At 35.9% G+C, this 23,204-nt stretch overlaps 1 protein-coding gene across 4 annotated transcripts in view; it reads right to left on the bottom strand.

Moving 5' to 3' along the window:
* PALS1 (protein associated with LIN7 1, MAGUK p55 family member) overlaps positions 1–23,204 on the bottom strand; it is a 93,254-nt gene that overhangs the window by 43,598 nt on the left and 26,452 nt on the right. The window contains exons 2-3 of one of the 4 annotated variants that reach the window (XM_058567155.1): positions 21,731–21,817; positions 15,658–16,178 (exon numbers count right to left, since the gene is read on the bottom strand). In XM_058567155.1, coding sequence (XP_058423138.1) covers positions 15,658–16,024 — 367 coding nt within the window. In that variant the 5' untranslated portion in view covers positions 16,025–16,178; positions 21,731–21,817. The remainder of the gene's footprint in view (positions 1–15,657; positions 16,179–21,730; positions 21,818–23,204) is intronic. The other 3 variants (XM_058567157.1, XM_058567156.1, XM_058567158.1) reach the window with 3 other exon arrangements.

Below are 23,204 nucleotides of genomic sequence, written 5' to 3'. Positions count from 1 at the left end.
GTTTTAAGATAAAATTTCCTGAACTAGTAACAATTTAAGTTTCCAAAAACTCAAAACTTGCACATATTTTTGAGTGTCAAGTCATTGTGATCTCACTGGTTTTTAAGTAAAATTCTTCTTTTTTTTTTTGAGGAAGATCAGCCCTGAGCTGACATCCGATGTCAACCCTCCTCTTTTTTTGCTGAGGAAGACTGGCCCTGGGCTAACATCTGTGCCCATCTTCCTCTACTTTATATGGGATGCCACCACAGCATGGCTTCACAAGCAGTGCGTCGGTGCATGCCTGGAATCCAAACCTGCCAACCTTGGGCCGCTGAAGCAGAGCGTGCGCACTTAACTGCTTGCACCACCAGGCAAGCCCCTAAGTAAAACTCTTTAAAAATTATACAACAGAATAGAATAACATCTTTCCAAAAGTGTTAATTATAAAACTAATACATACTCACTATAAAAATAAATGAGAGGAGGAATATAGAAATAAATAAAGAAATTTAAAACCACCAACAGTCCCATCACCTAGAAACAACTTTTTTTTAAACATCTTATGGCATTTCCTTTTTTCATTTAATTGTTTTCCCACATCACCTAAATAGTCTTTAAAAACATTATATATAATGGCATCATGATATTCTATTACATGGCTAAACTATAACTTATAATAACCATTACACCGAAGTTGAGCATTCAGGTTGCTTCCAATTTTTTGCTACTATAAGTAGTAAAAAGCATTTCAGTACATAATCATCACTGCACAAAAATTTGCACAAAATTCGAATGTTTTCTTAAAATAATTCCTAGAAACAGAATTTTTAAATAAGATTCTGACATTTTAAAAACCAAACAACTTTCCAGGGAGGTTTTACTAATTTACATCCTATTAGCAATATTTTCATCAATATTCAACATTACTGTTTTTTTTTAAATCTTCAAATTCTTTAATAGGGAGGTTGAAGTTTATTCATATTTACCAAGCACTTCTTTTGTGGTCCATAAAACTCTTATGAACATGTAAGTCTCCTGAAATTATTCTGAAAGTTGTGGGCATGTGTATGTGTGTGGTGCCTGTTAGTGTGGATACATAGAATGTGCATTTTTCTGGAGAGGGTTATCCCAAAATGGTTAAGAACCACAAGTTGTCTCTTCCCTGCCCCTCAACAGGTAGATGTGTGCATGTGTGTCTATACTTTGTCACATTTGTTGGAAAGAGTTTTCTACTTTTTCCATTTATCTGTTAATTATATTTGTGGTAGCTTTTACTGTAGAAGTTTTCAACTTTTTTTTTTTTTTTTTTTTTTGGTGAGGAAGACCAGCCCTGAGCTAACATTTGATGCCAATCCTCCTCTTTTTTTGCTGAGGAAGACTGGCCCTGAGCTAACATCCGTGCCCATCTTCCTCTACTTTATATGGGACGCCACCACAGCATGGCTCGACAAGCAGTGTGTCAGTGCGCACCCAGGATCCGAACCAGCAAACCCTGGGACGCCACAGCGGAGTGTGCGCACTTAACCGCTTGCGCCACCAGGCCGGCCCCTCAACTCTTCTGTGTTAAGAATGATCCACCTTTTTCCGTGTGATTTCTTTCACTTGTTTCTGTACTTATAAACTTTTTCCCCTAGGTCATTAAATATTTACCTACATTTCTCCTAGCTTCTTACGGCTTCTATTTCATAATTAACTTTAACCCATCCAGAATTTATTTTAGTATAGGTTTGAGGGGAAATTTTAACTTCATTTCTTCCAAGTGGTTAACCAATTATTCTAATGCCATTTATTGAATGATCCTTCCTTTTCTAATTTGATTTATGAAACCATCAAATTCTTACATATATCAGGATCTGTTTCTAGTCCACTGGTCTATCAAAACCAAATCTTATTATAGTAGCATTCCAGTCTTTGCTCATATTGATAAGTACTTGCTCATTACTTTTTCAAAAACGTCTTGACTATTCAAAATAAGCTACAGAATCATTTTTTCAAGATATCTCCCACTCTCTCTCTCCCATTCTTCCAAAAAGAAAACTCCTACTGCGATTTTGACTGATAGTAAACCTGTAAATGAGTCTGGGAAAAACTTATAGTGGATACTACCTGTTTCATACACAGTCACATGGAAAAAAACCTCTTGGTTTAAGTCTTTTGTTAAGTTTTCTTCATATAAGGCCTGCAGAAAAGCTACCGATACTTAAACATTTATCTTGTATCCGCTACTTAACAGTAAAGTTGTTTTTATAGATTTGAATAGTTCTTCAATTGATTCATGAGTTTCCCTATCGTTTCCCCCCAAAATCAAAACAGCTTTAGTCCTCCTTATAAAATATATATATGCTCTTTAGTATTTAAAATGTAGCAAAAAACTGGAAAAAAAAAATAGAAAGTAAAAACTATCATTAGAATGACCTAAAAAGTTGTGACCCAGAGTTATATAAAACTTGAGAAATAGCCAGAATTTAACCATAAGCTAATATGCTATCTACAAGAGTAGACAGACTATAGATAAGGAAAATTGGGAGATATTAGCCAAAGAGTACAAACTGTCAGTTTTAAGGTAAGTTCTGAGGATCTAATGTACAGCATGGTGACTATAGTCAATAACACTGTATTGTACACTTGAAATTTGCTAAAAGAGTATATCTTAAGCATTCTCACCACACACACACACACACACACAAGGTAACCACGTGAGGTGATGGATGTGTTAATTAACTTGATTGTGGTAAATATTTCACAATGTATACATCAAATTATCACATTGTATACTTTAGATATATACAATTTTATTTGTTAATTATACTTCAATAAAGCCAGGGGGAAAAAAAGAATGTGGAATGTCAGATTCCATCAAATTCAAAGAGTCTACCACAGAATTACCTAGGTGTGTAAAGAATTCCCTAAGAGTATAAAGAATTCAATAGCCTTCAAGTATCTTTAGAGCAAAACAGGAAAACATTTAAATATCTTAAAAGGAAAAAGAATTAGAAAACCAACAATGTAGTTAAGGTAATTGGCTACAATCTTATGGGGACTATAGACTTCCCTGAGTGGATAATAAGATTCCTGTTTAAAATTTTAGTAACTGTTTAAAGGGGCTCAGCCTGGTCATCAGGGCAATGAGAAAAATCAGGAGCTTCAGATCTCACCACTGACTGAAATCCATAAATCAACTTTAGTCAGCCCAGAAGGTAACCATCTCCCTAGTGTTTCTCTTCAACCCCAGGGAGATTTAAATTTTTAAAGGCCAAAGAATTTCTGCATAATCTCTCCTGTGTACCAAAGCCACCCACAAGGACACAAAAATACTGACATTATTAAAAAAAAATTATCTGTAGTACTTTCAGCTATAACTACTGGTGTAATTTTGTTATACTATATATAACCTTTCAGGCTTTTTTTTTTTAATGCTGATCTAACCATATAGGTCACATTGTAAATGTTGTTCTGCAATCTGATATTTTCCAATTTTTTTAGAATAAATTCCTAGGATAAAATTACTGGTCAGATAATAAAAACATTTAAAACTCTGATACATATTGCCAAACTGCCCTCCAGATTTGTACTAACTCATACTCCTACCAGCAACGAACTTGAGTGCCTCTTTCTACAAAAACAGACCAAATTAAGGATTATCAATCTTTTCATTTTTGGTGATCTGGTTAGGAAAAAATATATTTCTTTGCCTAGTACTGAGGTTGAATATATTTTCACAAGGTTAATAATAGTCAGTTGTATTTCCTCTTTCATCTATTTTTTGCTTATCTTTTGCTCATTTTTCCAGTTTTTTTCTTCTTTCCTTAATGACTGGAATTACATTGATTATATAAATATCCCTGCAGTCTTAAGCAGAACATACTGAATATAATTTCATCTTTTCTTGCTATATCAGAACAATGGTTCTTAGTCAAGAATATTTATGAGACTAACAAAATTTACTAAGATATGTGTGTCCTGAGTTCTACCTCAAAAATAATTCATCTTGCGAAGCCAGTTCTAAACAATGAAAGAGAGATTAACAAAGATTAGGGACGACTCTAAAGGGCCAGCTTTGTAAAATTCAAAACCAGGGACGGCTGCGTGGAGAGAGGCATTGTTTTACAAGAATCCAATGGATCTGCCCAGTTTAACTGGTTCATCTTAGAGCCTGCACACAGCCCACCTCACTCCATTTACCTTCTCATCCTCCCGGTCCACACCTGGTGGCTGGATGCTTTAAAAGTGATTATCTTTGATAAACACACACATGGATAAAGAAAGCAGATTAGTGGTTACCAGAGGGGAAGCGGGTTGGGGGTGGGCGAAACAGGTGAAGTGGCACATATGTGTGGTGACAGATAAAAATTAGACTATTGGTGGTGAGCACAATGCAGTCTATACAGAAACTGATAAATAATAATGTTCACCTGAAATGATACAATGTTATAAATCATTATGCCCTCAATAAAATAATTGGAAAAAAAGTGAAAAAAAAAATAATTAATCTCCTGTCTTCTTTAATGATATATATATATCATATATATATGTACATATATACATATACATATATATATATTTTTTTAAGTTGATTATGATGTACCTTTCTGGTTAAGAACCACTTACTTAAAAGGCTTTATTTATATCAGTTACTGTAATATTGTAAGACATGATATACTTGGGACTAAGGTTCTCAAACCTATTTTATTCTACAGAGGTTTCTAAATAACCCTGATTGCTATATTGAGTTTTTGTGTCTGCTTTTATAGTTATTCTATTTCCTCCTTGGTAACTATTTCCTTTTGTTGCCCTATTCTTGCTTCTGTGATAAACGCAGTATATAATTTTCATATTTAGAATATTTTAAGTATAAATAAGATAATGTAGCCATAAGCCTGCAAGAAAAACTAGGGAAAGTAAGGTAGGGTAACCTAAACTAGGAACTGCTTAACGAGAGAGAGAATTTGAGATCAATGACGTTATTTCAGGAGATGGGTTATAGTTGAGACACTGCTCAGATAGGAAATAGGAGATTTTGTGGTTAGTCCAAAAGGGATGATAGCTTTCAAGTTCTAAGAAATAGGCAGCTTCTCGTGTTGATAGGAACTGAGGTAAGGAATACAGCTTCCAGAGAAAGATGAAATCTGGTCAATTTGTTCTCACTGTGTTCATACCGAGGAGTTCTAAAGCCATAAAGACCGTCTAGGGCAGTTAAAAATTCAGAAAAAAAAAAATCTCAGGGTCAAACTGGAAATGTCTTTTACTCAGGAGGTCAGGGATCAAGATAAAATCTATAGGAATATGAAGGCTGTAAAGCAGAAGAGAAATACAACTGAGTTTCAAAAAGGCTGATGACCTAGTACCTATCTACATAAGTGATGGGTTCTGGGAGAACCTAAGGACCATGGCAATTTAACTGGGCTTAAGGTTCAAGTTTTTTACATTAGCATCAAGACCAATTTAAACTTGTTAATTATCATCACCTTTATGAAGTCCTATTCACATTTTTGTTGTTTAATCAGTAAAAACTGTTTTCACTGAAATTATCTTTTCTTAGGAGTTGTCTCCAGACTTAAAATGTTAATCAGTGTTGCCAGACTAAGTTGAGATCACTTGTACTTAAGCTCAGCTTTTACCATTAAATATCACCAACCATTATTGAAAAACTACAAATATGTATTTGGCCCAAATTACATATTAGTCATTGCCATTACTGAATAGTAAGATACAGAAAAATATCTTATTATATGCATATACATTACCGTATTTAGTCCTCATAAAAACCCTGAGAAACTTTTTCCAATTTAAAAAAAAAACACCACCACCACCAAAATCTGAGACATCTGTAATTCAGATCAAATCTCCACAGAGAGAGAAAATGAAGTCATATACAAAATGGCACCTGGATGAAGAACCCACTTTCTCGACTTCAAAGGTAGTGCTTTTTCTGCCACACCAAGGGAATAAAATAAGATAAACAGGTTTTGCAGGTTCTAGGGCTTGACTGTGATATATCGTTTACCTGTTTTGGAAAAGCTGTCCTGAGATGTCTTTTCGCCTGAAACAGCGGCATGTAATGTACTCTGACTAGTATTTAGAGGAGCTTACTCATTCTAGTATTTAGAGGAGCTTACTCATTCTAGCTATATTATCACGTAGCTGTTGGAGGAATTTCCTTTAGCTGACTGTGTTTGTGCACGTTCACACACATGATGCACATAATACATGTGTTTTAACTCACTCTCCAAATGCTACTTTTACAATATTGTTGCATTTTACTTCTGCTATTTTAACCAAGTGTCTTAAGCTTTAAATATTTTCTTGGAGTATTTTATTTCATCTCTAACATTACAATCGGGGAAAGTTCAGGAAAGACACCAAAACTGCAATTTCTGTGAATGCAGAGGCTATGTATCTTTTGAGAAATGCTGTAAAGCATCTTTGGTAGTGTTGCACTAGCCTGGGTAACCAAGTAGTACAGCAAAATTGATAACTATGATTTAAATGGACAGTTTTCAGATAAATTCCATATCTGCTTTCACGACTAATTTAGCTGGGCAAGTTTCCAAAGAGCATTCTTAGGGAGGAAAGCTGCCCAAAGTACTCTCATCCTTCAGGTTCAAATATGTTTCCATTAAGAATGTTTAATGAACAAGAAGAACAGATTAAGTTACCAGACACTCAGAAGAATTTTTAAAACTTCATTAAAGCTATGTAGCTTGACAAGAAGATATTAACTAAACCATACGTAGCTGAAACAAATGAATATTTAAGAGAAAATATCAGGGTCCGGCTCAGTGGCGCAGCGGTTAAGTGTGCACTCCGCTTCAGTGGCCTGGGGTTTGCAGGTTCAGATCCCGGACACACACCAACGCACTGCTTGTCAAGCCATGCTGTGGCAGCGTCCCATATAAAGTAGAGGAAGATGGGCATGGATGTTAGCCCAAGACCAATCTTTCTCAGCAAAAAAGAGGAGGATTGGCATCGGATGTTAGCTCAGGGCTGATCTTCCTCACACACACACACAAAAAAGAGAAAATACGAAATACTAAATGATACGAACCCTCTGATGAAATTAGTATGCATTTCCAATAAGTTTATCAATGTAAGGACATTAAAAATGATGTTGCCTCTGTCCAATATAGTTTTAAGGTCACATAGAAAGAACAAATACCTACAGCATTAGTTTTAAAATACTGATTATAATAAATGAAATGAGTTCACTGTCTTTACTCAGTTCTTTATTAAAAATTCTGAATGGAATTCTGACAAAGGGTCTTTTCTTTGATATTAAGTATGATGCCATAATGAAAAATAATTGTTGACAACATCAATTCAGGGATTCTCATTTTGACACACATTCTCATTCATATTTTAGTTTCATATAAAAATTCTTAATTTCAAAGGTCAGAATATTTAGTTGTAGGCTTAAAAAAAGTTTGTTCCTATATGGTACCTCTTTAAAAGCACTTTACAAATACATATTATTCAAGAACAGTTAATTTTCTACACACTTAAAAAAATGTTCCATTGTCTGATGCAGCACCTAGGCTATATCTGTTACTTAAAACAAACAAAAAGCCACCTAAGTTCTTTAACATTCTATGCAATTCCAGAGGGAATTTTCAAAATCCAATCAGATGCAACTAAATCAGTTCTGTCAAATACGTACCCTCTTTTGTAATAATGATGAAGATAGACAACAAAGAAAGGATAGAATACAGAGAGAACAGAGATTTCCCATACACAGAGATCAGAGGCTCCCTTCCCCACTCCCATACCAGAGATACAACAGACACAAAAAGAAAGAACCACATGGACAGAGAAATAGAGAGACAAATGGAGAATGATAGGGTTGGCGAGAGAATGACACAAGTGCACAGTGGGGAGTGAACAAAGAAGAGAGTACTGAGGCAGAGAGGTACCAGAGCAAGGCAGGATGGAGGGAGGGCAGAAATGGGGACACTGCAGAGGGAAAGGCAAAGGCAGGCACAGCAAATCTGGCTGTGGTGATAAGTTCTAGTCTGTAACAACTTCTCTACAAGGAAGTTCTTTATATCTAGTTTAAATTCCTTGTCTTGTAGTTTGACCTATTTCCTCTTACTTGATGTTCAGTAGAAACTGTTTTAAGTTCCCATCGTCTTCTCTAACATTTCATACAACACTTAAATCTTGATTATTTCTGTTAAAAGAGAGGATATATTATCTAAAAGTAAGAAAAAAAATCACTTACATTCGGCTTTGGGATACAATTAATCACATAAATACAAACATACACATAAGTCCACAAATCTACCCCTGAACTATCTCCTTTCTCTTTGGCCCTCTCCTGGCAGCCTCAAATGTAAAAGAATGAAGACTCTAAAATAGGCAAAAGAAAGCAATAAGCAAGAGTTGCTCTATCTGAAAATTCCATCTTCAAACACCCAAGACTCTGGGCAGCCATACGGGAGAATTTTTTGGCTGTTTAAGGGTAAACAATACAATTACCCAAAGAAGCTGAGGAAGCTCCATCTCTGGAGATCTTTCAAAGCAACGGAGAGAACCATCTACCTTGGATTAGCTTTGCTTATTTTTACTTATTACTATCATTTAACCCACACAAAAACAGAGTTTCCAGAGATCTATTCTAGCATTAAGATTCTTCCATTTCATCGTTTAAATACCAATTCTTTTAACCTGTCAGCAATTTCTAGATTTCAACTAACTTTATGACTTTTTTCCTGAAACTTTTTAATTTCTTCTTTTCCCCTAAAGTGTACAAACTGAATATTCAGATGAGGAACTTAATGTTATTGAGTATGAGGAAATTATGTCAGCTTCCAGTATATCTATCTGATGAATCAAAATTAGAACATTCGTTCAAGAAATCTCTGATTAAATAAGGGTGCTCTTTTTCTTTTTAAATTTAAGAACATAAAATTCAGATCTCTGAACTTTGATTTTTAGTGAACTAGGTCAAAATGAATTTATTAAAAATAACAGAAGCTGATGAAAGATCTTGAACAGTAATTACTCATTAACAAGTTGGGTTACAAATTAAACACAAATACTATACAAGTATATATGCAAAGATAGTTGAGAGACAGCAGAACAAAAATCTTACCCCTAAATATGCTAAGACAATGGAAAACTGTCATTTTTTTCATTTTCATTCATTCATTGCATGAATACTTATGTGGAATATAATATAATGTAGTGACTATCATTCAATCAAGTACAAAGGCTTCATGACTTTTCTCTGGACAGAAAGAGAAAGGAGTTTGGTGAGAGAAGAAAAAAGCCCCAAGTCTGAAGTCAGAATACCTGAGTGGGTCCTAGTTATGGCTTGATCACTTATTAGTTGCATTATATGTCACTGGACAACCTCAAGTCTCTGGGCTTTTCTATAAAATCAGTGGGTTTGACTAAGACAGTATTTCTCAAACTTTTGTTGGTGGCCCACTAAAAAATACGTATTTTGGGGCCGGTCCCGTGGCTTAGCGGTACTGGTGGCCGGGGTTCAGATCCCGGGCACACACCACTTGTCCAGCCATGCTGAGGTGGCGTCCCACATACAGTAGCAACTAGAAGGATGTGCAACTATGACATACAACTATCTACTGGGGCTTTGGGGAGAAAAAAGAGGGAAAAAAAAGGAGGAGAATTGGCAATAGATGTTAGCTCAGGGCCAGTCTTCCTCAGCAAAAAGGGGAGGATTGGCATGGATGTTAGCTCAGGGCTAATCTTCCTCACACACAAACACACAAAAATATGTATTTTATTTCTCAACTCAGTACACATGTATTTATTTGAAATAAAAGATTTATGAATACTTACGTGCAATATAATTTAGTATTTTCTATTTTATTCTAGGTTTTTTTGTGTGTGTGTGTGAGGAGATCAGCCCTGTGCTAACATCTGCCAATCCTCCTCTCTTTCTGCTGAGGAAGATTGGCCCTGGGCTAACATCCGTGCCCATCTTCCTCCACTTTATATGGGACGCCGCCACAGCATGGCTTGCCAAGCAGTGCGTCAGTGCGCGCCCAGGATCCGAACTGGCGAACCCCAGGCCGCCACAGTGCAGCGCACGCACTTAAGTGCTTGCACCACTGGGCCAGCCCCTATTTTACTCTAGTTCTTAACAAAATTACTAGTTGACAGGATAGCTAAAATTAAAAAGACATATAATGACAAGTAGAAGCGAGGATGTAGAGAAACTGGAACTCTCACACATTGCTGGTTGAGAATATAAAATAGGGCAGATACTGTGGAAGATATGGCAGTTCCTCAATAAGTCAAACACAGAATTACCATATGACTCTGCAATTCTACTTCCAGATATATACCTAAAAGAACTGAAAATGTGTTCAAACAAAAACTTATACATGAATATTCATAAAAGCACTATTTCCAATAGTGGTGAAAACAACCCAAATGTACCATCAACAGATGAATGGATAAACAAAATGTGGTATATTCATACAGTGGAATATTATTCAACCATAAAAAGGAATGAAGTTCATGCTACAACACCTATGAACCCTAAAAACAATATGCTGTATGAAAAAAAAGCCAGTCACAAAAGGCCAATATCGTATGATTCAGTTATACAAACTGTCCCAAATAAACAAATCTACAGACAGAAAGTAGATCAGGGTTGTCAGGGGTTAGGAGGAAGGGAGAACAGGGAGTGACTGCTAATGGGTACAGAATTTCTTTTTGGGATAAAGAAAACATTCTGGAATTATATAGTGGTGATGGTTACACAATCTTGTGACTGTGCTAAAAACTCATGAATTATACACTTTAAAAGAGTAAATTTTATGGTATGTGAATTATATCTTAATAAAGCTGTTATTTTTAAAAATGAAATAAAAAATTACTGGATAAGATTCACAAATTAATTTCATCAACTAGAAGGTTAGATGATCTCTCTGGTGGCTTTTGGTTCTTACAAAAGTTAAATTTTAGTCAAACCTACAGTGTGCCACACGCTTATATACATTTTTTACACTTAGTTCTCAAGAAATTCCTGAAACGGAAGCTCAGAAAAGTTAAGTAACTTGTCCAAGTTCAATAGCAATTAAGCGAAGATAAAAAGTATTTAAAATCTACATCTGACTGTAGGCATCCCTATTCTTTACAACATGTAACGATGTCATACATTTCCGAATGTATTGTAACATAATGATGCAAGTCTTTGCAAGAGGCAACAAGTTAAAACCTATTATTACTTAATAGGTGGAATGAAGTTTTCACACATTGTGTCAAAGAGTCAATGGTGTAGCAGTTAATCATTTTTCAGTAGAATTATGCATATTTAACAACCAAACAATACACGACTATACACATATTCTAATGAATTTTTTAATTTTTATTTTAGTTAGCTCTAATTTTAGCAATCTGAACAAATCAGAAAATTTTCAAATGGGTCCCAACATTTTAAACATTAAACCTAGTACCAACTGGTCTAATCATTTCACTTCCAGAAAACAAGTCTCTCAAAGAATGGCTAATAAAGTTTGGAAATATCTACAGCAGTTGAGCAAAAATTTAATAGCAAGAATAATTAACCTCTCAGAAGTAGGCTGCACTCAAGGTTTATTGGCACTGGAATTTTGTTTGTTGGCTTTAAAAAAAGCCAATCTTAAAAAAAGTTTATCACAATCCAGCAAAATTCCAGTATATCCCATGGTCAAACAAAAGTCAAACAACATCAGAAAGAAATGTGGAAGAGATATTTTACTTTACAATGTCAAATACAGGAATACTCTCGACTTAATAGTTTGAATATTAATGTTTTGCCGGATGTTCAGAGACATCTGGCAAAAAATATGTAGACACTAATCAAAACTGAAACATGCTATTATTAATATTATGAAAATATTTTATTCATCCTAGTTTTCTTCCCCCTGCTGTCTCTTTTTAATTTTTCTTCACATTACTGGCATCTGGTGTAAATTAGAAAGCACCTAATCACAAATTTCAAGTGTCTCCTTATTAACCACAAAGCAAGTAGCTCACCCTGGGTGTGTGCAGGTGTATGTGCATTTCCTAAGGCCTCTTCAAAGGTGTAACAGTCATATAGTCACATATATGATAGATGGCAGTGTTGCCTAGTTTATTTCCTTTAAATATTCTGTCCACCAGATTTACTTCGCCACAACCCTGGCCCCAAATTACTTATTGTGAATACAAAACAAACAGAACCGTGAAATCTATAATCCAGCGATATCTGGAAATGATCCTCCTCTACCTCATCCCACTCTAACCTGGACTCTGTTCTTTTCTCAGGATTTGTCTCATAGGGTAGTTTGCTTTGCTCATGAAAGAGAACAAGACAATGATATTTTATTTTTAGCAAAGCAAGTTTTAATAACTCATGCCAATTTTAAGGAAAGCCTCCTTAATATATCAAAATTCTTATAATTTATAATATTAACATTATTCATTTGAAATTAAGTTCCCACATCACTATTTTCTAATTTTCAATAAGACTCTGATCGCTTTTAAACAAAAAATTCAGTTCATCCTTTCTGAATATTTTTTATCAATTCCATCCCTGCACGTTTATTGTTATACAGTGTCAAATTTATAAATACTTTCATTAAAAGCCACCACCCAGACAATTAAAGTATCTAACCTTTCCAATTACCTTTTCAATTCTTAAAAGAGTATTTTCTCTACTCACAGATAAATGATGATGTATCATTTGGAAACTGAAGGCTTTCTCTCAAAGAAGTAAATCAGTTGCCCCATCCTTTCCTCATTTAAAACAAGGTTGCTGTTTCTGGCTGTGAAAAGGGCTGAGAAGTTGTCTCCTGGCATGTGTGTATTAATCAAAATACTGGCAGGGAGACACGTACAATTTTAAGGGAGTATTTCTTTCGTAGTTTGATGTGTTAGCAAATTATGAACAGGAAAAAATGTTTAGTACAAAGCTACTACACTTCATTTTAAAATGAAAACTTAAAACAGTATATCCAAAAACTGAAGCTTTGACTAACGACAACAATTTTATAACTTATGCTAACTTTTCATGGGTCCTACAATTAACACATTTGTGTTGAGCATATTAACATTAAATCTATCACTTATTTCTCAAAATACTAAATATTCTCCTATCCAAGAAATGAATTACAGATACCTGGTACTACATTTCAAATTACTTTAAAATAAATTATGTAAAACAGCCTTAAATTCAAGGATTGTACAAGGGATTTTTGAAAACCACAGTGGATTGCAAGTTGGAAGGAAATACAGCTGTCCTTTCATCTACACTTGCAGAAAAGTTAGCCAAGCAACATACAAACAGAAATACAAAAAAAAAAATTTAAGAGAAATGGTCTCCAATTTTCTGTGCTTAGGCAGAAAAAAAAAGTTTCCCTAACTGAGTCTGGCTTCAGCTGTATTTGTTTCTTTACTGCAATTACATGAATATTACCTATTAGGTGGACATTTATGCCTGATCTAAGTAAAGCAAATGGACAAATATATTCATCTTAAAGAAATTTAAACAGAAAAACAGAAGACTCAATCCACTCCGGGCTTGGGCTGGATATATTACAATGTAAACTCTCTCCAAGTCATAGAGAATATTTACGGAATACTTAAAAAATAACGGAGTGGGGCAGGCCCCATGGCTTAGCGGTTAAGTGTGCGTGCTCCGCTGCCAGCGGCCCAGGGTTCAGATCCCGGGCATGCACCGACGCACCGCTTCTCTGGCCATGCTGAGGCCACGTCCCACATACAGCAACTAGAAAGATGTGCAGCTATGACATACAACTATCTACTGGGGCTTTGGGGGAAAAAAAAATTAAAATAAAATTAAAAAAATAACGGAGTGGTGGAAGATGAGGGTCAGAGGCACTCGGGAATGAAATATTTTTACTCTAACAAAACTCTTAGGAAAAAAGAACATAAAATTCCTTCAGAAAATGTATTTAAAAATATGTAATCTTTCCATTTTCACTATACTAATTATAACATCTGAAGGCTTTTAGCAGACTTCACTATGATGGAACATGTTTATGATTTCTTAAAACACAGAGAAGCACGCACATTGCTTTCTGTCAAGAAATGTGGATCCTTACTAAATTTATAACACAAAAAAAGGAAGCAGATGACGTGATGTAGTAGAAACTGCTTGAGACTTAGAATATAGAGACATAGGGAGGAACAAATCTAGTATATATGGTACCTTTGGGCAAATCAGAAACAGATGTTCCACTCTTGGTAGCCAGAGCTCTGGCACAGTGAGTGAAGAGCAGGCTGGATGCCAGTCTCCACTCAAACTCTTGGCTCTGTGCAGTATAACAACTGCATATCCAGATCAGGCAAATTCAAACTTGGCTCTACCACTGATTAGCCTGGAGTCTTAAACAGGTGATTTAACTGAGGTTCAACTTCTTTATCTCCAAAATGGAGATTACAGAGCGCTGTTAAGAGGATTATTGTAGATATTACATAGAATGGTGTTTGCTATAGCATCTAGTACAGTACTCAGTAGACAAATAAATGGCAAAACAACAACAACAAAAACTCTCTCCATCCACAGAAAAGTGGAAGTCTCTCTTTTCACATCTATAATAAACGGTCAAGAAATAAAATACTTCATTTGAGTTTGCCTAGTTTTAAGGTAACACAAGTTAGTGTATACTCCTAACACTAGTTCAGTGATCACTCGTGTGTGTGTGCAGGAAGAGAGGGCAGTAAGTTCAATGATCAAATAATCTAAGTTTGGAAACATATATTTGACATCAATCTCTCTGTGGATTCATAATGACTATTAGTATTCTAAAGGATCTAAGAAGTCTTATTTTAATCCACTGTTTTCAAAATTTATTTGATCACAGAACTTTGTTTGTATCTCATGGCACTAGTTTTTTTGTTTGTTTTTTCCACAGACTGGAACTGGGGAATAGACAGTATAGGGAATTTTGAGCCACGTTTTATGTGTATTTTGCCATACAAATAGCACCAGTTCTTCTTATTGACAGTCACTAATTAAAGAAAATCAATAGATTTTAAGCTACAGATATTAATTTTATTACTATTTTACAAACTTTAAGGAAATCAGAAATCCAACATCTGAAAGCTGCTTTTCAGTAATTTTGGTATAAAAGTTTGAGTTTGAAATAAAATGTGAATTCCAAGGCTTTAAATGTTAGGCCACATGTAGAAATTTTTAATTCGAAGATTATATCTAAAAACCATGTTGGGGCCAGCCTGGTGGCGTAGCGGTTAAGTGCGCGCGCTCTACTTCGGCGGCCCAAGGGTTTGCAGGTTCGGATCCCGGGCGCGCACCAACGCACTGCTCGTCAAGCCATGCTGTGGTGGCGTCCCATATAAAGTAGAGGAAGATGGGCACAGATGTTAGCCCAGGGCCAATCTTCCTCAGCAAAAAGAGGAGGATTGGCAACAGATGCTAGCTCAGAGCTGATCTTCTTCACAAAAACAAATAAATAAATAAATAAAATTAAAATAAAAACCACGTTGTAGTGACTGAACATTTAAGCCATATGTTTAGCTCTATGTGGCTAATAATGAACAATGATGGTTATATGGCTTTTCCAAGAAAAGCACCGATCTTGGTCTGAATTCAAATTGGTATTGTTTTACATCCTCTTAGACTCCTCTTCCTTTCTATACACATTTATGTTAAGAGAAACAAAGCAAAACATTGTCTATTATTCTGCTGTTTTTACTTACCTAATATTTTCACAGCATAATGAGGACTTTCTAATACAACTCCTTCCTCTGTATCAAATATAGGGTTATCTATTCCAGTCTTTGGAGGAATTTGGGCTAGTTTCTTAAGTCTCACAGAAGAATTAAGGTCCAGTTCTTGTTTTTTCCCTTCTTCCTCTCGCCTACGCCTCATGTCCTCCTGCTGTTGCCGAATACGCTCCAACTGTGCACTTCGACGTACTGGCATCATCCTGGTGCCCAAATCTCCAGGGCAGTCAACAGCCATCTCTCGGTGCTTCTGATGATCCTCTGGTGATGCAAGATCAACATTTTTTACTTCGAAGTCTGATTCCTCAGTAACATGCCCATTCATATGGGATGTTGTCATGGTTATCTATAAAAACCTGTACCACTTTTTATAAATCAATTTTTCCTATAAAGCCAATCTCTTGATTCTGTAGTATAAAATCCATGTTACTTCAAAAAAAAAAAACTTCTCACATCACATAATAATGCTATGAAAATGTATCCATGAAGGAAATCTAAGGGGAAAGATGAGGAAAAAAAGTATAAGAATTACAATATAAAAGTAGATTTTACATAGCCCACTTCCAATCTCTACACAATAAGAAAATATCTCACAAGTATATAATATTATTTTGCTATATAGAGTAAATATTTTCCTTACAAGTATATAATATTATTTTGCTATATAGAGTAAATACTTTCCTTTCATCTTACAGATAATGCTGGGGAAATCAAGGTGTTTCAAAAGAAAAAAAAGTCCCCTCCCAAGAATTTGAAGTAGACTGTTTAACTTTACAGCTGATAAAAATGATGATGTAAGAAAGTTTTGGGTACTAGCGTAGTAGAGAACAGGTTGCTTAAGCTATAAAGGTGTTTTAATCATCTTTGTATAGTTGTCTCAACACAGTACTTTATACTCAATTAACACACCAGAGATAGAAATAACTTCCTAGTTAACTGCTAAAGAAACTGGCATATAGCAAGCCATGTTGGTGGCTCACCTAAGATAAAGGTAGTATTTTGGGGGACAATTCACTTTTAGGAGTTTATGAGATGAAGATACCCAATGAAAAAGAAATTTTAATTAGAAGCTAAGGCATCTATAGGATAAAACCACATTAAGTGAGAAAAAGACTACACGGGTTATCAGTCTTTATAACTGGTCACATGAAAAAAAAAATAGGGTTATTCTTTACAAAGAGTCATTCAGAGAAAATAGTAGTACCTGTTACCACCCAAAAAATTTTTAAGTTCATATTGTACAGCAAATAGGAACATTTTAGACTTGGAGACCAGAAAACTGAATTTTAATTCTGGCTCTGCCACTTCCTCTAGCTTTATGATTTAAGACTAGTCTTAAGACTAGTCAGAAAAATTTCTCTCTATGAACCTCAGATTCCTTTATTCATGAAAATTTATTCATAGGATTGTTCTGAACTTTAAATGAGATAATGTATACACATTTTAAAACTAAAAAATATACATACTTACATTAATTCTTAGTATTAATTTGATTCTATTTAAAAAAATCCTTCAACATATTTTAGACAAGAAAAATATTTTACTGGATGACATTGGCCTTTCATCAAGCCATTTCTCAGGCATAACTAGGCAGATTGTTTATATATGTGTAAACCCACACATTAAATCTAATTAGTCTTCTTTTACTCAAGACTTTAAAAATATTTACAATAATAAACCTACTACCTCCTTGAGTTGGACATCACTTCAGTATACGCCAACTAAGCAAAAGCTGAATTTTCAGACAATATTCCTAACGCCAGCCAATCTTCTTTCAAACAAACATCTTGTCACAGACTGCTTAACACAAACTCATGTCGACTACGAGGAAAACCACTAGTTCCACAATCAGGAAAATAGATGCTAGCTACATAAGCCACTAGAATCATATTTTCAAAAGAATTTTGGTTGATTTTTCTGTCTTCTATCCAAATTTTAGCTTCTCTCTTTATTATAACTATGTGCGCTAAACATAAATACCTTATCATTAGTTTGCCTTCTTTTTCATTAAAATGAGAGCTATCAGAATTATGTTAGGCAATTCCTAAGTTTTATATATTGATTATATGCAAATACAAATTTGGGTTAATGTTTTCATTACAAGTAGAAACTTGTGTAGGAGTTACTGTAGTGCTATGCTTAATTTTAATTTTAAAAATCTAGGACTGTATGTAGTTCCAGAAAATTAAAACTCTCAGCTTTCTATATTTATGATGTTTACTAGATATAAAAATTAAATTTAAGAATGAATAATGTATTTTTTACTTTATATGCTGGTCTACAAAAATTATGATTTGAAATTAAAACTCCCAACTTAAAAACCGTAAGGCTGGGTCCTTACAGTTTACTAGATCACGGGGGCAAAATTATAGATCATGCAAGAGAGACTGGGCCAGGTGATCTGAGTCTGAGTTCTCATGCTTGGACTATTATCATGCTTGTCTATCTGGATCTAGTCTTTTATTCTCAGAAAAATTTCTTCAACCTGATATTAATCTGCTTAAAATGCCATTTTGGTTATCCCCCTAGGAGTGTTCAAAGTCGACAGCAAAGAAATAATGAATGATATTCTTCCCTAGCTGGTTTCTGCTTGTTAGATTCTAAATTCATTCAAGACAGGGGTCATGTCTTATATTTCTACATGCCCCAGTGCTTAACACAATAATGTCATATAGGAAATGCCCAATAAATATTTGTTTAACTAAACTTAGAAATGTCATAAATTCAGATGATGCAAAGATGATGGACTGTGGTAAGGAGTCATAGCAAACACTCAAAACATAACAATACATTTCTTTGAGTGGCATTTCAAAGAACAACAAAAACTTAGCCAGATAGAAGAATCTGTTCCAGGCAAAGGGAATCACATGACCAATAGGAAGGAAGAGTATGAGAATATGGCACTTTCAGAAAACAGAATAGAATGCAATAAGGCCAGATGGGACAATGGCAGCATGTCATACATGAACAATGATAAAACTGGAAAGGCAAGCAGGGGGCCAGACCAAGAAGAGTTTAAGAGCTAAAGACTTTGACCTTCATCCTGAAAGTAGTAAGAATCATTACAGGATTTAAAGCAGGGGATCACATTCACTTTTAGAGAAATATCACTCTGATAGAAGTGTAAAGGATTGACTAAAGGGTGGCAACGACACCAGTTTGAAGGCTGAAGGCAACTGTAAGAAATGGGGTCCCGAACTAAGACAGTGAGAAGGAAGATAAGTTATATTAAAGAAATATGTAGTTTATAGAATTACTAGAATTTGGTGTCTATATTTCATATAGCAGGGCAAAAAGAGAAGAGGAGAAAGGAAGAAGAGAAGTAGGAAGTAGCAGTAGCAGTAGCAGTAGTAACAACCACAACTATAACATTTACTGAGCACTTACGTGCCAGACAAAATTGCAAGCACTTCATACAGTATTCACTCATTTAATCCTCATTACTACTCTAAAAGTAGGTCTAAATATGCCTGTTTTGTAAATGAGAAATGGGGATTGAAGTAGGCCTTGAAGATAGGATGGAAGAATAAGAAAGAGGCCATATGAACCAAAGACAGGAAGATAAAAAGTTTGGGAAAAGCACAGATAAGGCTGGTTGAACTAAAGCAGTCAGCTTGTATAAGAGAATAGTGAAAGGCAGCTTGTACAACAGAATAGTGGCTAGAAAGGCTGATTGGGTCCAACTTATGAAAAGTCTTTAATTAAGTCCTTAATTCTCAAGGCAGGAAGAAAGCCATCGAAGATTTAGAAAAGAGGGGTGATTTGTACATAAATTTAATTGAGCATTTACCCCTGGCTAGGTACCAGGGTTATAGAGATAGGATCTCTGCCCATTAGTCTATCAAAATGTCTTACAGGGATCTAGAAATTAATGTGTCCAGAATTAAACTCATATTTCCCTTCAATCCACTCATATTCTCCTTGATCCTCTTCCTCCATTCTCAATTCTAATTAATGCCACTATATCCACCCAGTTACCCAACACAGCATAATGTTTAAGAGAACAGTTTCCAGAATCAGACTGTCTAGGACCTAATCCTTGCCTACTCTCCTTTTAAGTCTCAACTCAAATAAATCCTCCTCTGGATTTCCATGACTCCCCAAACCGGATATGTGCCTCCTCTGGATCCCACAATGCCTGTCACATCTCTAATCAAACGGGACTACAGTTATTTGTACCTCTGTCTGTTGGCTCCATCAGACTAGAAGCCCTTAGAGGTCAGGAACCAGCCTAACTCATTTCTGGATCTGTGACATTGCCCAGCACAGGGCCAAGCAAACAGGAGGCTTCAGAATATGAACCCAGGCAGTGTGACTCCAGGGCCACTATCTCTGGGTCACTAGGTGGATGGCAATGTCATTAATTAGGACGGAGAATACAGGAGAAGGAGAGACAGAAGGGGAGAGAAATTAAAGAGTAATATGGGTTTAGTTCTGGACACATTAATTTCAAGGTGACTACAGGTCATATAGGTAAATGATCTAATTAGCAGGGAATCTTTTTGTTTGTTTGTTTGTCCACGCCTGGGAACCGAACCCGGGCCACCTAAGCAGAGTGTGTGGAATTTAACCACTAGGCCACCAGGGCTGGTCCAGCAAGGAATCTATCTATCTTACTCATCTCTATAGCCCTGCTATCTTCTAAGGGATAAATGCTTAAGTATATGGGCAAATCACTCCTCCTCTGATAGCTTTCATATTGCCTAGAGAATAGAGTCCAAACTCACAAGGTAAATCCAAATTTTCTAAGAGTATCTTTTACTATTTGCCTGCACAAGCCTTCTAAGTTAGCTTCCTTATTGGCGCCTATCCCATAGCTTTTTTCTTCCTGCCCAAATGCCTTATAAACTAAGAAATATGAACTGCTTCTCCTTTCATATTCTACCTTCAAGATCTACCACAAGTCCTTATTCCTTCAAGAAATCTTTCCAGATCACCTCAGTTAAATAATGATTTCACCAAACAACACTCCAAAAGACTTTCTAACGCTCACAAGTTAATTCACAAGGGCCATGAAAGATTCGAAAGTTCTTCCACGATCAAAGAAATATTAGGCTATGTCACATAGTTTTAGTATTATGATCATTATAATCTTTAAACAGGTAAACCATGAATACTCTAGCTCATATTTGTAGTCAATACATATCAATAAACAGTGAAAGAATCCCAATCCAAAGGAATTATACTCTCCCGCTCCAAAAAAAAAAGAAAAAAGTTCTTTGATAATTCAGAATCTGGTAAATGACTGAACTAGAGAATTACTTCCTTATACGTAAGTAAAAGACTGCCTTATGCAGATAATGTGGTTACAAGTTGCTGGCCCTCTCTTCTCAATCCTCTAATTAGAAATAAATTGTTTTTAAAATGCCTCAAAGACCCACATTTCAAATCTTTGTCAGAGTCCCAGCTCATACCCACCCCCCACCATGAAAAAAATAAATAAAAGAAAAATTGAAAAATAAATCAAAACTGTTTACAGAGTCCACAGAGCAAAAAAATGAATTTTCAGGTTGGCAGGCCAAAGCTGTTTCAAAGCTGACTTCAAACTAGTGGGGGAGAAAGGGCTTTGCTTTTGTGAGTTGGTTACAGGAGATGGGGGTAAAAGGAAGCTAAATAAACTTCAATAAGTACAAATGGTTGAGATCGGGGGGCCTGAAATAGCCTGAGGGATACAGGCCCACTGAAAACTCCACACCGAGAAACAACTATTTGTGGGAGAGCTGGGGAACACGATAGGTTAGCAAGAAGACAATTTTGTATATAATCAATATCCTAATTTTTAGGCAGAGGGAAACGTAAAACATACAATTCATATGCATAAACATGGTCGGTCTACACTAGTGTCCAGAATTCCAGATTTTTTTTTTTTAATTCCTCCTTCCTCCCCTTGTCCCACAAGTAATGCCCTTTGACCAGCAGCTGGGAAGTCTCATTTTAAATGATCAGCATTCCTCTGACATTCTAAGAAGTTGGACTATTTGTTTCCATAGAAACAGCTTTGTCAGCTAACAGAAGAATCAGGCCAAGAACAGTGAAAAGAACTTACATTATGCAAATTGGAAAGACCTTATCTATTATCCTCTTAAGTTTCTCTTCTCTGGTTTTTCACAGAACTCAGGCTAACTTTCTTACTCTGTAAAACAGAAAAGAGACAATCAAGTGTACAAGTCTGCAGTGTTTTTTAGAGGGAGAGAGTGGGAGAGAAAGGTCAATTCAATATGATATCCAACTCCATTTACAGATGGCTAGGATTTCTTAGTATGAAGTAGTAAAAATGCACCCTCCCCCCACAATCTCTAATGTACATCAAGTAAAATCACTTTAAATTACCTGAAATCAGTGATGAGCAAGAGGTAAACGTAACCCGTTTAAAAGCTTTTTAAAAAGGGTAAGACTCTTTTGCAGAGTATTTTTTTTTTTTTGGTGAGGAAGATCGGCCCTCAGCTAACATCTGCCAATCCTTCTCCTTTTTTTTTTTTGCTGAGGAAGACTGGCCCTGGGCTAACATCCATGCTCACCTTCCTCTACTTTATATGGGATGCTGTCACAGCATGGCTTGCCAAGCAGTGTGTCGGTGCGCGCCCGGGATCCGAACCAGCGAACCCCGGGCTGCCGCAGCGGAGCGCACACACTTAACCATTTGCGCCACCGGGCCGGCCCCTTGCAGAGTATTTTTAATGACACTTTTTGACCTCTAGGTTAAGGCTCAAACAAAAATGCAAGTTTTTGGGTTTTTTTCTTTGTTTTAACTACAACTTCTGGATCAATTTTAAACATTATGAATAGTTTATGATGCCAAGACAATAAGAAGTTTAGGATCCAAAAACAATTTGACAGACAGGAACCACAGTTACCTCAGAGGGGGGGAAATGTTGATGCTACATTGAAGACCAAGACAGAAGAGGATCCTGTCCTAATGGACTTACATTCTGGTAGGGTAACAGATAAGAAAAAGCACACACACAATAAGATGACCTCACATAAAGGGCAACAGAGAAAGTAAAATGGGGTAATATAACAGACAATGATGTTTGGAAGGGACAACATTAGATAAGATGGCCAGGAAAGGCCTACTTTAGAAGGTGGTTTTTTTTTTGGTGAGGAAGATTGGCCCCAAGCTAACAACTGTTGCCAATCTTCTTCTTTTCTGCTGAGGAAGATTGGCTCTGAGCTAACATCCATGCCCATCTTCCTCCATTTTCTATGTGGGTTGCTGCCACAGCATGGTTTGATGAGCCATGTGCCAGTCCACACCCGGGGTCAAACCTGCGAACCCTGGGCCACCAAAGTGGAGAGCGCATGAACGTAACCACTATGCCATGGGCAGGCCCCTAGGAGGTGACATTTGAGCTGAGACCTGAATGACAAAAAAAAAAAAAAATGAGTCAGCTGTGGGAAGATCCAGAAATAAAGGGTTCCAGGTTGAAAGAACAGAAAGTACATTTCTACATGGATGTCACCAGGAATCCTAATTTCAATATACCCCAAACTGACCTCAACTTCTTTCCTACTACTGTTAA

Source organism: Diceros bicornis, chromosome 24 (assembly GCF_020826845.1).
Source record: "Diceros bicornis minor isolate mBicDic1 chromosome 24, mDicBic1.mat.cur, whole genome shotgun sequence".
Lineage (NCBI taxonomy): Eukaryota > Metazoa > Chordata > Mammalia > Perissodactyla > Rhinocerotidae > Diceros > Diceros bicornis.
Note: the sequence above shows the minus strand (reverse complement) of the source record. Positions and strands in the feature narration are given on the sequence as shown.